This window comes from Andrographis paniculata, unplaced genomic scaffold, assembly GCF_009805555.1.
Source record: "Andrographis paniculata isolate CXL003 unplaced genomic scaffold, ASM980555v1 Contig17END, whole genome shotgun sequence".
Lineage (NCBI taxonomy): Eukaryota > Viridiplantae > Streptophyta > Magnoliopsida > Lamiales > Acanthaceae > Andrographis > Andrographis paniculata.
Genome location: NW_026137457.1, coordinates 834,585 through 851,230, shown reverse-complemented (window position 1 = coordinate 851,230; position 16,646 = coordinate 834,585). Strand labels below are relative to the sequence as shown.

Sequence of the window (16,646 nt, the reverse complement as noted above, 5' to 3'; positions counted from 1 at the left end):
TTAATTAATGTAACTTTTGATTTAGATATAATATTTTATAAGCTAATTAAAATTGTATCTTTTTATATAAAATTGAACTATATGATAAAGAATATTAGACCAAATTAGTTTAAGTAAACAAAGCTTAAATATTTTGCAATCATGTTAGTACCTAGGACAAAAATGTATATTTTTTTAGTATATAGTTGTGAGTGCAGTAATTTAAAAAAAAAAAAAAAAATCCATTTTTCTTATCTTCTTCTCTTATTAATATATAAATTATTCAATAATTGGGTAATAGTCCAACATTAATTTTGTTCGTACAATTAAATTTTTTCCTACCCGGTGATATTAATGTTCATTATTATTATTACTATTGTTACTGTGCAAAGTCAGTTGAGTATTTTAAGTCATTACAATATTGAGACAATGTCACACTAATTAAAGTTTAAACCAAAAAAAAAAAAAATGGGCCTAACAAGAAATGTAACTATATATTTATATGTAATTACATTAATGAAATACTATTGAAAAATATGTTATGGAAGAGAAAGTTGGTAATAAGATGAGGACATTTTAATATTTTTAATTTGTTGTCAACATTAATCACATTATTCATTACAATGTATAGTTTGAAAAGAAATTTTGAAGTAAGTATTCAAACACTATTATTTAAATTAAGTATTTGTTAGTAATTGTTCGCACAATATAATATTTTTTTAACAAAAAAAACCACTAATTCTATGTAGAATTCATCTTGAGTCAACTTTTCAATAAATAATACAAATAGTAATATGGGATACTGGTCATAATTAATTAATTATACCATGTAATTATTGATTTAATATAATAAAATAGTTGCTAGAAATATGTGGCTTTTTAAATTATACTATCTATTAATTAGTAAACCATAAAATAGTCATTATAATAAAATATTAAAAGGGAAGCATGTTTGTGTATAGGAAAGTGTGTCGGCCGACTCGGCCCGGGCCGGTCCGCACTGACCTGTTTGCCCTAACTCTGTGAACCGGCCGAGTTGTAGAATTTATTAATAAATAGGGATTTGTTTGTTAGAAGATTCAAGATTATTTATTGTAAAATTACGAATAATATTTTTAATAATAACTATATTTGAGAAATATATAGTAGTATATTTTATAAAATAATAATTTGATTAATTTTAAATAAAAAAAATTCTCAAATCTAATTTATTTTTTTAAAAATGAAATCTATTAATAAATAAAATATTTTTTCATCTAAATTTAAAATACTATTTTTATTTGTCGCACTCAAAAATATTTATTATTTTTTATTTTAGTAAAAGTAATTATACATGTTGTTAGATTTTCGTTTGTAAATAAATAAATAAATTATATATATTCTTAATAGTTTAAACTTTTAGATAAGACTACCATTTATATAATTTAACAATACACTAATATTAAAATATTTTTAAAATTTATTTGAATTGTAAATATATCATTACATGTACAACTAATTTATAATAAAGTTAAAAGATAAAATTGTCAAAACATCTTACATTCTTCTATTAAATAAAATATTACTTCATTCATCCGTAAAATGTATTTACTTTAATCCGTTGAATTCATCTCACTACTAATTTTGACAAAGTCAAAAAATCAATATTTAATTATTATTCTCATTTCAACACTTATTTATAACAAATATTATTAACTTTCTTATATTTTTAAAAAATATTATTAACACTAAATTTTCAAAAAATATCTTTAAATACTTATCAATTTTTTAATAAAATACTCCCTCTTTCTCAAACTAGGTATCTATTTGCTTTTTGCACGTAATTTTAGAATTATTAGTATTGTATTAGGATGTAGTAGGAATAAAGTAGAAATGACTAAAATAATCTTATTAATATAATGTGGCATAAAGACAATGATATTTATATAATATATTTTAAATTGTAAGAGTATTTATAACGTTAGATAGATAGTACAATTATTAAAAATAAATAAACACTTTGTTACTAGTTAAATTAAAATAAAAAATTAATATTTGTTATGAGAGCATTATTTTTTTTTTTAATATTTACGTTAAGATTCAAGGGAATTAATTTTAATAGACATGATTTAAAAAAAAAATGCAGAGCAAATGATGGACAGCACTAGCACTGTATCTGACTATCTTATGATATGAAGTGTTTGGATTTGACATTTGACTTGTCATCTCACCTCAATCCCGTTTACTCTATCTTTTAATTACTTTGCCCATAACCAACCAATCCTTCCATCCCTTAATTCATTCTTTCATTTTTACACGTTTCTATTTTATTATTATTCTACATTTTCAATCAATATAAAATTTTAAATTAAATATAAATAGTTGGGTTTTTTCTATTTTAAAATAAAATTACTATAGAATAAATAGATGTGAAAACATGACGGTGTTGTTACTCGTGGGCATACAATTCATATGTATGTATATTTTCTCACTGCCATCCGTTAGGGTGTGTTTGTTTGGGGGATTGGATTGGATTTACACTATTCATCCAAATTTTTTTCTTCAAAAACATTAAATCAAACATCTATTTTTTATTTTTTATATTATACTAAAAATCAATTTTACATTCAAAATATCACATCACACCTATTTATACCACATCATACAACTGTTTAAATTCAAAATTTTTATTATTCAAATCCCAACTCAAAATCCAAACCCCCAAACAAACACACCTATAATTACTTAATTTAATTTTAACTTGAATTTGAATATGATAAATTATATATTGTGTTATGTTGTTTTTGTTGTACTAAATATTTTAGTTGCTTTTGGTGGAAAATATATTTGCTGGCTGGGAGACAATCGAAAAGCTATTGGTCAAATCAGCAAAATTGATTTTTTTTTTTAAATAATAACAATAAAAACAAAACTTGCTGCATAGTTGACATAGAAATGATATTATCTGCAGACAATGAAAGGCTTCTACTGTTTTATGCTTCTTTAAATAGAATTAGCTAAGGCACGTTGACTGTTACACGTGCAACTCATCGCCAATAATATTTGTTTAGTACTCCCTCCGTCCCAAAATTAAATATTCATTTGCTTTTTGCAAGTAATTTTAAAAATATTATTATTATATAATATAATAGAAATAAAGTAGAAATAATTAAAATAACTTTATTAGTATGTATAATATAAAAGCAATTGCATTTATTTAATATATTGTAAGTTATAAAGGTATTTGTAATATTAGTTAGATACAGACCCCCGTCCAGGGCAGGGCCATAGGGCCTTTGCCCAGGCCCATTTTTTCTAGAGGGCCCATAGGAGCCCCTAATTATATATATATACATTTATATACTTAATATATAAATATATTATTATTATTATTAATAAATATTTTAAAGAATAAATAAAATTAATTTTTAAATAAAAAAATTATTTCATATTATTTTTTAAATAAATTATGTATATTTTAATTTTTTATTTATGTATTTATATGTTTTAGTGTGTTTATTTAATTGTATAATTTTTATATATTTTTGTTGTAAATTATGAAAAATTATGAAAATATGATAGAGAATAATATTTTGTACGTTATTTATATTTATATTTTTATGGTCATATATTTAAATTTGTATATTCTATTATATTTTTTGGTGATATTTTTTAAAAATTGTGTGTTATATAATGAGTTTATTCTTTTACCAAAAAATTTTCAAGTCATTTTTTCAAAAAAACTAATATATTACTTTAGAGGTTTTGATTTTGAATAGTAAAATTTGAAATTGATGTGATATAAATATGTATTGATGTGATCTTTTGAATGTAAAATTAGATTTTAGTATAATAAAATAAATGAAAATTGAGTGTTTGATTTGATATTTTTGAAGGGAAAATAAAGTTGGAATAGTAAAAGCAGAAATAAAATTTTAAAGTAAACAGAGCCAATTATTTTTATACTATTTACATAATTTGTTATACATTATATCAAAAACATTTCTTCAAACCAAAATACAAAACAAAACACCCTAAATAATACTTATGTTTTGAAAATTTCTTTTAAAGATTTTGACTATTTATAAAAAATTTCTTTAAAAAATATTAAATCATATATTTTTTTGGATTTTTTATATTATACTAAAAACTGTCACATTAATTTTATTTATATTTTGATGTTTCAGTATATAAAAATTAATTTTATTTTAACATTTACATTAAAAATGTGTAAAATGAAAAATAAAAAATGAAAAATTGTGTCAAAGATATTATAAATAATATTTTATATTAAATATTAATTTTTGTGAGATAATAAGATATATATATATATATATATTGAGAATTATGTTAGAAAAAAAATTGTGAGAAACAAACTCATGAACTCACACAAAGGGTTTGTTTAGATATATTTTCAAAGTATTTTTTATATTATTTATGAATAATATTTGAAATTATATATCAAAAATAAATATTTATTTTATTATTTACTATAATACATCAAAAAAATATTTTTATACAATATATTACATCCAACACATATTATATCAAGCAAAGTACTTTTTTTTTTTGTTTTCCGTAAGGGATGGCCAGGTGGTGTGGGGGTTGGACTTGTAATCCTGAGGTTAGGTTCAAACCTCCGATGTCTCAGGTCATCTACTTTCGGGTAGCGGCTGTAGATTTTCACGTCGTTAAAAAAAAAAATCAATTTTTTATTATTCTCTAAATTAAACTCCAAAAATATATATAAACACAATCTTAGCAATCCAAACTGTCCATTTAAATAAAATGATAAAAAGGATCTACTTAAGGAACTAAAATTAGGATGTGTTCTTTAAGTGTTTTGAATATTGTATTTTTATAAAAGAAAATTAATGTTATATGTGAAATTTTTGGTAAGCAAATGAAAGATTGAACGTTAATAATAATAATAATAATAATAATAAGTCAAATGGAAATTTTTGGTAAGCAAATGGTCTAGAGATTTTTTTGTGATACTGAAATAAGTCAAATGAATTAGTGGGGCTCCATGCATGTCCTAAATTCAAAATGAATATATTGAGGAAATAATAAGAAATATTATGGAAATTAAATAATTGTAGTACTTCTAAATTGTGGTGTGTGAATGGTCAAAATGTTACTCCATTTTATTTGATTTCAATATATATATATATATACATATATGTATATAGTGCATGGTGGGATCATATATATATATATATGTAGATTTGTATGTAATAATTAGGTCAAACACCCAAGTCCATACCCATTTGTGCATGTATTGATTTATTGGAGAAAATATTGATCCATTTATTTTGAGAATCATCAAATTTGGACATAATTCTTGCCATAATGCCCAATGTTATGATTATATTTCAAAACACATCATGGTTTCATGGAAGGACGTTGGATTGTTTTGACTTATATATATATTTGAAGTGATGTGTCATTGTGTTCAATTCAATGTTCTCAAACAAATTTGTATGCATATTGGGGTTTGACAAGAATCTAATTATTATTTTGCTTCTTTATGGTAATAATTTCACTTGTGACCTATTTGCACACAACCTACATTTATTTTATGTTTTTGTCATAGAAAAATCTAAATACACTATAGTCTGGACTATAGATATAGTTTGTTTTTATATGTTATTTTAAAAGCAACTTAATTTATTTATTGGTTTTTAAGTATTATAAATATATATAGTTATTTTTGTTTGATTGCTACTTTGAAATTGATTTAAATTAAATTGTATTTAAATAGTATTTTAATGTGATATTTTATGGGAGAAATATGATATATTTTTATGTACATAATGAATAGTGTTGATTTTGATTTAAAATTTTAACCAAATAATAATAATAATAATAATAATAATAATAATAATAACAATAATGGGCCCTCATCTCACATTTTAATTGAACTATGTATTATTATTAATAATATTTTATAGAAATTTCAGTACTCACAATGCAAACACGAGAGTCATATTAGTAATTAAAATAATAACATATACTATAATTTAATTACTGCATATTTCACTTTCAGATATCTACTGGCCAAATCTTCATTACTTAATCATTACTATAATTGCATTTAACCTTAATTAGTTATAATAATGGAGGCCAATTAAGAGACAAGTGATCTAATTGATTGACACTAATTGGACACACCTTGCAACTTGTTTTCTTTTATAATACTATTATTAGTTGATTTAATTTATATAAATTTTTCAATAATTTTATTTATTTATTTATTTGTGATCCCTAAGTTGTCACAAAAGTAGGACCTCGAATCATTACGAGATATGTGCTTATTTTATTTATTAATATATTATGCAAACATTAATTAAATTAAATTAAATTATACAAGTGTGTGGCCTCAATTTGTCACTGTCAAGGTTTCCTGATTGGGATAATTAAAGCTGCAAAATTTCATTTTATTTATGTGATTGGGGAATAAAATTTAAAATAATTCCAAGGGCACCAATCATTCATCGTTTTAAATTAATTTAAGTGCTAATTGTTGTTTTCATGATCTTTTGGGTAGACACACTTGCATTTATTTATTTATCTTTCTTTCTATTTAATACCTAATTGTTTTGTCATCAAATTGGAAATTAATTTAAATAATCGTGTCAGGGACAGCGAAGCACATAGAAAACACTACTGGAATTCATTTAAATAAATTGTCTTTATTATTAGGGATGATGTTACGTGAATTTTTCACATGCATAAATTACTTTATATTTTACTATGAATTTAAATATTTTAAACTTATGTGCAATAAATAATAAGAACTTTTGTAATACTATCATGTGCTTGTGTATATATGTATTCAATATTGCTTTTTATATTTTTATAAAGTAATTCAAAAAAATTCGTAGAAATAAAATAAATAAATAAATCTTTATTTATTGAGTGGAATAAATTAAAACATTGAAACGTTATTGAACTGTTGAAACACCATGTAAATTTATTTAATTATAATATAACTATGTTGAGTTGTAATGTATTAAATATATTGAATATTCACAAATTAAATGATGAAAACTATTAAAAAATTGTAAAAAATTATTGAATTACGTACTATTTAAATTTGCTAAACAAAATATATATATATATATATGTTGAATTACATAAGAAATTTGATATATCGAAGTGTGTTATTCGAATAATTGATGTAAAAGCACTACTTAATTGGGATTCTTGTTTGCTTTAAGCACAACATATAAACAATTTCTGAAAAGGAATAAATCACTTTGCCCTAAATCCACTTTTATTACATCCTTACACTATTTTTTCCCAACCCTACCACTAAATTTGTGTGAGAGAAAATATCATTAAAATTAATAAATAAATAAATAAAATAACAATTATAATTTCAATATGTCTTTTCATTCCACTTGGATAGTGGATTGTTACATTTATTCTCAGCCGTTGGATTAAGACAAAACAGATGGTTAAGATGAAATAAAAGGCCCTTCCAACAATAATATCTAACATAATTAATACAGAGAAAAAAATAACATACAAAAAAAATACTATGTAATATAAATATATTTTGTTACTTAGTACTATTTTTTTTAATAACTGAACTAAATCAATTGATTAATTCAACTTATGGTGAATGTCTCCCATTCAGTAACAAATCATGGGGTTATATATTTAATAGGAAATAAAATTCCCATATTCATATAAAAACATTAAAAAAATAAATAAATAGAGGGTGTGAGAAAAAAAGTGTGGAACTTTATAAATATTGTCTGAAGAAGCAAAAAAATCTTACAAAATCTTGTCCATAAAGATGCAAAATCTTTCAAAATAAATAAACAAAATTAATTAGAAATATAATATATATATATATATATAGTCTGCTTTTAGCACAATGAACTTTGAGTTGGACTGGTTCTATTTGGTTTAGATTTTTATTATATCTAGTAAATAAAACTTATACTCAATTTTCAATAATATATATAATTATTTTCTCTTATAAAATATCAAAGAAAATATTTTATGCTTTACACTCAAACATGTAGTTACTGTAGAACCATAAAATTAACGAAGATAAAATTATTTACAAATTCAACACACTTAAAAGAATAAAAATAATAAAGAATTTGTTTGTCTTATTGAGTGTTCAGTGCTGATTTATTTATTTATTTATTTTTTTACATAAAAATATTTTTAATTTTAATTCCTTAGAATATGATTTGGGATTATAAGTTGACTTGATCAAGTCCACCAGATCCAATATATACTAGAAATAAAATTTATTTAGTGCCTATCATTTTCATAAATATAATATGTGTGTGTGTATATATATATATATATTTTCCCTCAATTTTGATTTGATGTCATTTATTGTTGAAAGAAAATAAAACAATATATAATAATGAGTCAAATAATAAATGATAAATAAACATAGAAAATACTTACAAATGACATGGAATTTACATTGCAAATGATAGAAATTTACCACTCAATATTATAATTAAGCACATGTTAAAAGACTTCTCATATAATGGATTTGTTTAATATTTATAGTTTAAAATAATTTTATCAATTATAAAAATATTATAATAAATAACATTTTGAATGTATTTTATCGTTAGGTATGGAAAATTATAAGAATATTATAATAAATAATATTTTGAATGTTTTGATTGACTTTTATTACTATTAGTTGGGTTCAAGTGTTTTATGAATTAATAGTAAAAAGTTTAAATTGTAACATAATTTGAATAAATAAAAAAATAAGAAATTTATAATAAAACATATATAATACATGAAATAAATAAAGATATAAATAAATTTATTTATTTATTTCTAACACATTATAATAGTAATCAATCCGATATACATATATATATATAAATAAATAGGTTGCTACCTCAATTTTTAAAATTTTTTCCTTCTCATTGTGGAGAAATTTATATTAGTGTTTACTCCAATATAATTCATCAATAAATTAATTGATTTCATATTATATTTTATATTATTAGTACAAGGAATATTCTATTCATTTCATGATCATACCTAAATTAAACTAATAAAATAGATATGAAGTACACTATAAATCTATAATGCATATAAATTGAGGAAATATATATATATATATATTTATCTTGATGACGCAAGCATTAATTCGGACCTATAATTAATGTAATAATTTCAAAACCTGCAATCATTTTCATTCGAAAGATCAAAAAGCATACGCAATACACAATTTTAATATTCATAGAGAATTTTATATAGGCCTAAGAAATATTATTTATCTTAATTTCAATATGGATTATGGCCCTAATGTTAATAAAATAAAATAAATCACATTAAGCTAAGCTAGTATTGAATAGAATTGGGCCAAATAAGAACAAAATCAACACAATCAATAGTTTCAAGTTTTATTTATAAGACTATATTTTATCAATTTTTTTTTCTATTATTTAATATTTTAATTTATTTTTAAAAATATTTAACGCCTTTCGTTTATTATGTCAGCATTCATTCATTCATTCATTATTATTATGACTATTATTATTATTCTTTTAAGGTTAAAAATTACTAATATTTTATTTGTGACATATGGGTTTTTTTTTTTTTGTTTGTTTGCTTTTTTATTAAACAGTGGAATTTTAGTTTAAAAATATTTTATAAAAATCAATATTATATATTTTTAATAATTTTAGTTTTGGGGTTTGGATTTTGGATTAGGATTTGAATAGTAAAAATTTTAAATTTGAATAATTGTATGATGTGATATAAATAGGTATTGATGTGATGTTTTGAATGTAAAATTGATTTTTAGTATTATATAAAAAATAAAAAATAGGTATTTGATTTGATGTTTTTGGGGAAAAAAATTGGATGAATAGTTGGATTTAAATCCAATCCTCCAAACACACATATATATATATATATCGAGTAAGGTTCTTTTTTATTTTAATTGTTTTATTATACCATTTTTAAAATTCTTATAACATATATTTTTTTTCTTCTGTCTTTAAAAATTATATTTATCTTTATTTTAATATAAAAATATATGTATGTATAAATTTTTTTTTATAAATATTATTATATTAGTATTTATAAAACATTAATAAAAGTATTTTTTTATTATTTTTTAAATTTATATTATATTGTAATACTTTCTTCTATCTCATTGAAAGATTATTATTTTTTATTTTCGTCCGTCCCAAAACAAGGTTACTATTTTCTAATTTAAAAATTGTACTACCTACTTAACATAATAAATACTTTCTCAACTTACAATATATTACACAAATATCATTATTTTTATATTGAACTATACTAATAAGGGTATTTCTATCTTTTTTTTTATTATAATCCAATATAATACTAATATTTAAAAAATTTAGTGCAAAAAACAAACGTCACCCTTTCAACAGGACGAAAGGGATATAATAATCAATATTAAAAATAAATATAAAAAATAAATTAAAACTGGACAAAAGTAATATCTAATCAGATATTTTATGAAAAAATTAAAAAAAAAAACCGTAGAGTTCAAATAATATTTATTTAGAGATCGGAAATACTAGAACCAGCTCGTGTTGGGAGAACTAGTCGACAGTTAAGATGTTGGTGGTGTTGAAGTCCCGGGAGCTTCGAAGAATCACCTGAAAATAAGGGCTTGTTTGGTGTGGAGTGGGACAGAAGTGATTTGACAAGTCCATTAATGGTGTGAAAGGAAGGATGTGATAATGACACATGACCTCTCCTTGTCAGTCTAGATTTTGGAAAAATTAACATTCTTTGCAAATTTTATTACACTTTTTCATCCAAATACATTCAAATTTTATTTTTTTTTAAAATAAAAAATATATTCATTATAAAATATTTTTATATTATCCATGTAACTCTTTATATTCAATATTAAAAAAAAAAAATAATTCAAATTTAAACAAAAAATGAACAAATTTTTAACTTTTTTATTTATTTAAGACTCATCTAAATAGTTAAATTATTGATATCCATATATTTATCTCTATCTACCCAAATGCCTACACTTCACTCTTAAAATTACTAAATGAAAGGGTATTTTAAAATATTTTTTAAATACAAAAACTTATTTACCAAAAAAATATTATTCTTATTTTTAATTTACTATAAATTCCTTCTTAGACAATTAAGATGGGATGAAGGTAACATTTGTTTAAATTAAAGCTAAAATAAAGTGTTTTTTACTATACAAATATTTCTTATTTTTAAAAACATATACTTCATTCACCCACTATCTATATATTCCTTTTGTTATTATTTTTATTTTTTTTATAATGATAATTTTCACTTAAATAAGAAAAATATTGCTGACCCTACACAATATTACAAGAATACAATAAATAAATAAAAAAAACACATGAGTTTACACAAGTTAAAAAAAAAAAAAAAAAAAGAAGCATCCCTTACATTGTGCTTTTTGTTGGCGTTGATAGTATTTTTAATTTTTAATTTTTTCTATACAACTCAATTTAAAATATATATCAATTTTGTTCCCTCACAATTTGGAATATAATATACATTTATATCTTACTTTTAAAAAATTTTAAGTGGAAACTACTGAGAATTTTTTAAAATTCCAAATATTGAACTTAAATACTAAATTAAAAATACGATTTACTCTCTTTGTTTCTAATTCAAAATATTTTTTACTTTTTGTAATAGATTAAAAATATTACTATTTATTGATTATTGAAATTATATAAGATTGCTTACACATTTTGCGTTGATTAAAAAGAAAAATAAAAGTATTTTTATATAAGTTAAAAATATTTTAATATTTATATATATCACTTTATTATAAGTAAAAGATAAATAATTTTTAATGAAATAAATAATAATAATAATAATAATATATTGAATTGAAACAAAAAGTATTATAAATATAAATATGCAATTATTTATACAATTCAATCGTATATGTACATCATCCCATATTCTGTATACAAACGGATAGAATGATCGTCAGCCGTACGATCGGGTAGAGCCGGCGGGTTGCCCGCGGCCCACAATCCGAGGGATGGGTGGACACGTGTCAACAGCCCATGAAGTCCCTCTCATCCATCAGTGAATTATTACAAGACATTTGTGTACTCAGTTTCTTCCCTTGTGTCTATGTTTGTGATTTTTCTTTTTCCTCAAAAACATATAAAAAAAAAAAAAAATACACTGATTTTAATGCATTATTTTATGCCCAGTCTGCAGACACAGCTGCTTCCCCAAAATCATTATTACTATTATTATTATTATTATTATTATTATTGTTGTCTGAAGATCAACATTCAACAGTACAATAAATTAAGGAAATAATTATATTTTTAAGAGGGAGATGAAAATTGATGTGTGATGATGTCACTTCAATCACTCGTATCTGATTATATGTCTGTCTATCAGTGTTTTGGCTCATTCCTTTTGCCTCTTGTTTTATTATTTCAATTTTTATTTATTATTAGAAATAGGAAATAATGATATACAGAACTGACTACGAGTTACTGCTCTAAAGTAAGTACAGTTAAAAAGATTTTCTGGTGACGTGGGACCCATTCCATTTAGATTTTGTGTCGTATTTTTTTTTTTTTTGTATATTGGAAAAAATATTGATGGCTATTTTGGTTTAGGTTTTGAATGAGTCAAAAGTGTATGTTGTGAATTGTCTAGAATACCCTGTGATGGCGATGGTTTCCCAATCTTGGTTAGGGTGTTTTCGTTTTATATAGGGAGATTGCTTTGAATTGTGTGTGTTCATGAGGGGTATATTAGTAATTGCAGAACTGGGCCCGCTGCCCCGACAATCCTGGGCTGTCTAGTCTTTTCAATATTCAGTTTTTCCATACCTTAATTATTTTTTAAAAAATAATAATAATAATTTTATTGCATACTTATTTTATTTTGCGTATATTCACTAATAAATGGATATAAAAGTTATCTACATTTATACTACTCTATTTTATAATTTAGAATAAATATAATTAATAGATAATTAAAAATATATTAGTAAAAATAATTATTTTATAATATAAATAATTATAAATTAAGATTAAAATAATTAATTAGTTTAATTAAAATAAAAAAAATTAAATTAAAAAATTTAAAATAAAAATATTGGACGGAAATGGGCAATATAGACGTTGTAGATGGAAATGAGGGAATATTTTTTAATACAGAGTAGATCAGAATAAGTAATTTTTAATTAGTTAGTTAGTGAGTCAGGCTTTTATTTGTTTTGACAAGAAACCCAGATTTGGTTCTTTGGAATACTTGGTTCTCTTTTTTTTTTTCTTTTTTTTTTTTTTTTTTATCAAAAGTAATATTCTCATTTAAAAAAACCTAAAATAAATATAATCTCTACATGGAAATTATATATAAAAAACGTTGAAATTGAAGAGTTTATTAGGCCGGGCCCATTGCACCCGAGACTCGACTTGGCCCACTTCGAATTGACAACTTTGGCCCAATTTCCTTAATTGCAGTCTTAATGTACAAAACTAAAGAATTACAGTGTTTGTCATACACAAATATATATATATATATAGTTACCTAAGAACAAACATTAATTTTTTATTTTTTTCATTCTAAGTTCATCACCTATTTATCAATTAACACTACAGACAAAGCCTAACTTTCATTAAAAATAAAAATTTTAAAAATGAAAACCCCCTAAAACCAAACATATATACGGTTTTGTAAAGTTTTTATATTACTATAATTCTTTTCCCAAAAAAACCATAAAATCAAACAATTAATTTTACATTCAAAACATCAAATCTAAATACCTAATTATATCCCATTAACAGCTATTCTAATTCCAAATTTTATATTCAAAACTCAATCACAAAATTCAAACCTCTAACAAACTCAAATAAAAATTGTCTCTTTCATTCAAGTTCAACACTAAACTTTCATTCAACACTATAATAAATGAAAATTCTCAAAAAAAAAAAAAAAACACAAACAAACGCAACCTTGTTTAATCCAGATATCAGAATATATAGAGGATTTATGTAATGAAACATACACAAGTAGAATTATCCAACATTTCACAATTTCTTCAAAAAATTGTAGTTAAATTAGCTAACCTCTTGCATTGCTTAATCATGATGCACCCATTCCTGCTTCAAAGGCAGCCAATAGACAATTTTCGGAGTCGGGAATTTCTCCGGCAAAAACTCGACAGCACTCTTCAACGTTTTCTTTCTTGCCGCCACTTGTACACAGGTCCTGAGGTTGGAGTAATAATCTCATCTTGGCCAAGTTTCCGTTTCTTGCCCTTTTTCTGTTGTGTCAAAATCATACAAAATCGCATTAATGCCGGAAAATAATGTAATAATATGTATTTAATGCTTGTGTTTGAATGGTAGGCATACCCGCAATTCTTTCTGCATTGTCATTTCCCCATATATTTTTTCTAGGTCTTTTACTCGGCTTTTTCTCGCCTCTAGTTCCCGGTAAGAAGCAGCTGTCTTTCTGGAGATCGGTTGAAAAAAAAATCAATTGAATGCTTTGAAAGTAAACAAGAAAAATATGATAACCATGATATTAATAATTAAACAAAAAATTAGTTCCATACTTTTTAATTGCTTTTGGCAAGCTTTCAAACTTGGGGGTCTCCCCATGTTTCGAAGAAACCTGTGCTCGAATTTCTCGCGCCTCCTCCCTGAAAATTATTACAGCATAGTGAATTACTGCAGGAATAACATGTAATAAGCTATTCCAACAATACTAGGGAACCCAGAAACTTAATTTCAATGATCAATTAGGAATACAGGTGTATGTATGTATTTATACATATATATATAAAGTTGAAAATAAGAGCAAACACAAGAAACTCAAAACAGGCAGACAGCTCAAGAATCAACCATATAAATTATATATACAAACCAGTCTTAGAGATAAAACAAGAGTAAATCATGATCGCACGATGTTATACTTACATTTACTTTGAAGGATAACTATAAAAGAAATATATATATATATATATATATCAAAGATGCCGTGAAAAGCTTAATAATCACCTGTCTTCAGCAAAATATACATGGTTGCTAGATGACGGATTGTTCAGAGAATGCAGCATACCACTTAGCTTTTCGATTTTCTGTACCAAACAATATAACGAGCTGAATCAACCAACATCATCCTTAAGTTTAAAAACAACATTGACAACAATGCACTCAAAAGTTTAAGATTAGAACCTTCTTTTCTGATTGAAGTTTCTGCATTATATATCCAATATCCTGAGTCTTCATCAACATGATCTCTTCAGGAGTGTACTTGTTCGATTCACCCCTTTAAGATTCAAGAGTTTGTATGCAATTAAACATATTTGAATCGTCACACAGCATAACATACAACTTGACATGAGATTTTCTATCTTACTGCAATCTATGTACTCCGCCAACAGTCTTTGTCTTGATCATTTTGAAATAGAACTCATCTGGATTCCTAAATGCCGCTTTTTCCTTAAGTTTCTGTATAAGTATGGGAAGATATCATGAACAGTCCTTCAGTAATTCCCAAAAATTCACTCATGAGGCCTAATTACAACAAGCAAACACAACATCACAGAAATTACCTGCAGAGTCTGCTGCTTTTGTTGATAAGCTCGTGCACGCTGGACATAGTCCTTGTGTTTTTCAAGCAGTCCATATTTCCTTCTCGAATGCCTGCACGCAAGGATGCCATCGGATAATAAATAATGGAAGTACACGAGTGTGTGCGCGTGGTAAGAACTTGCCAAATTCAAAATCTAAATCAAATTAAACATGAGCATTAAGGAATTCTTTCCTATGAAGAACAAACAGAGGAAAAGTTCTTACGGCTGAGCTCGCTCCTTGTGAGCTTTTCTCGGAATAGCATTCCTCAGAGACGACATCTGTTCAGCCATAAAAAAAAATACATATTCAAACACAAAAATACAAAAATCATTACAAGAAAACAAACAAACCCAAAAATAGATGCCAAAAATCCACAAGTCGAGATTTCAAGAACTAACCACAAACTTATTCGCACAATCGCTAGGGCAGAATAACAGTTACAAACAATTGGAGTATCTTCAAATCACAACACAGTGATCAAACGTGAATAAAACAACTGTTAATTGTACACTAGGAAATGCGTCAAATGTTAAAAGCTTTTATTGCACAAAGAATAAGAAACAAGAAACACAATATTGTACGCTCATACCTTGGGAGGGATTGAAAGACGAGGCGAGACTGCCAAACGGCGATTGCGACTTCGGAGTGGGGGAGGAGACGGACGACACGACTGCCGGGGGGGCGGGGGGGAGGGAGCCGGCGGCCGGCGGCGGTCTGCGAGGAATCGATCGGGACGAGAGCGACTGTAGCCTGCGGTGGATTGAAATTGGATTTGGGCTATTGGATATTAGGGTTAGGAATTTTGGATTATTTATTTTAGTAATTAAATTATTTAATAAAATATTATCAGTATAGTATATATTTTTTTATATTTTTATAAAAATAAAAATAACATTAATATTAATAAAATAAATATTGATAAAGAAAAAATAAATAATAATATAATATATAAATTTGTATTCATGTTTTTAAAATTTATTTTTTTATTATAGAATTATATTATTATTCAATACATTAATATTCTTCATTTTTTATTTTTGGCAATTTAGTAAATTTCTATTATAATTATAAAAATAT

The 16,646-nt window shown here is 24.1% G+C and overlaps 1 protein-coding gene across 2 annotated transcripts; it reads right to left on the bottom strand.

Moving 5' to 3' along the window:
• Window positions 1-13,941: 13,941 nt before the first annotated feature.
• On the bottom strand, window positions 13,942-16,358 carry LOC127263711 (probable U3 small nucleolar RNA-associated protein 11). 2 transcript variants are annotated; one of them, XM_051292886.1, is made up of 10 exons: window positions 16,159-16,358; window positions 15,968-16,025; window positions 15,792-15,847; window positions 15,548-15,638; window positions 15,352-15,443; window positions 15,168-15,261; window positions 14,991-15,070; window positions 14,546-14,632; window positions 14,343-14,442; window positions 13,942-14,251 (listed from the first exon to the last, which is right to left on the bottom strand). In XM_051292886.1, the coding sequence occupies exons 3-10, from the start codon at window positions 15,845-15,847 to the stop codon at window positions 14,159-14,161; spliced, it is 693 nt and encodes a 230-aa protein (XP_051148843.1). In that variant the 5' UTR covers window positions 15,968-16,025; window positions 16,159-16,358; the 3' UTR covers window positions 13,942-14,158. The 2 variants fall into 2 exon arrangements, with proteins under 2 accessions (XP_051148843.1, XP_051148853.1); XM_051292896.1 differs by lacking the exon at window positions 15,968-16,025.
• Between the last annotated feature and the right edge of the window lie 288 nt (window positions 16,359-16,646).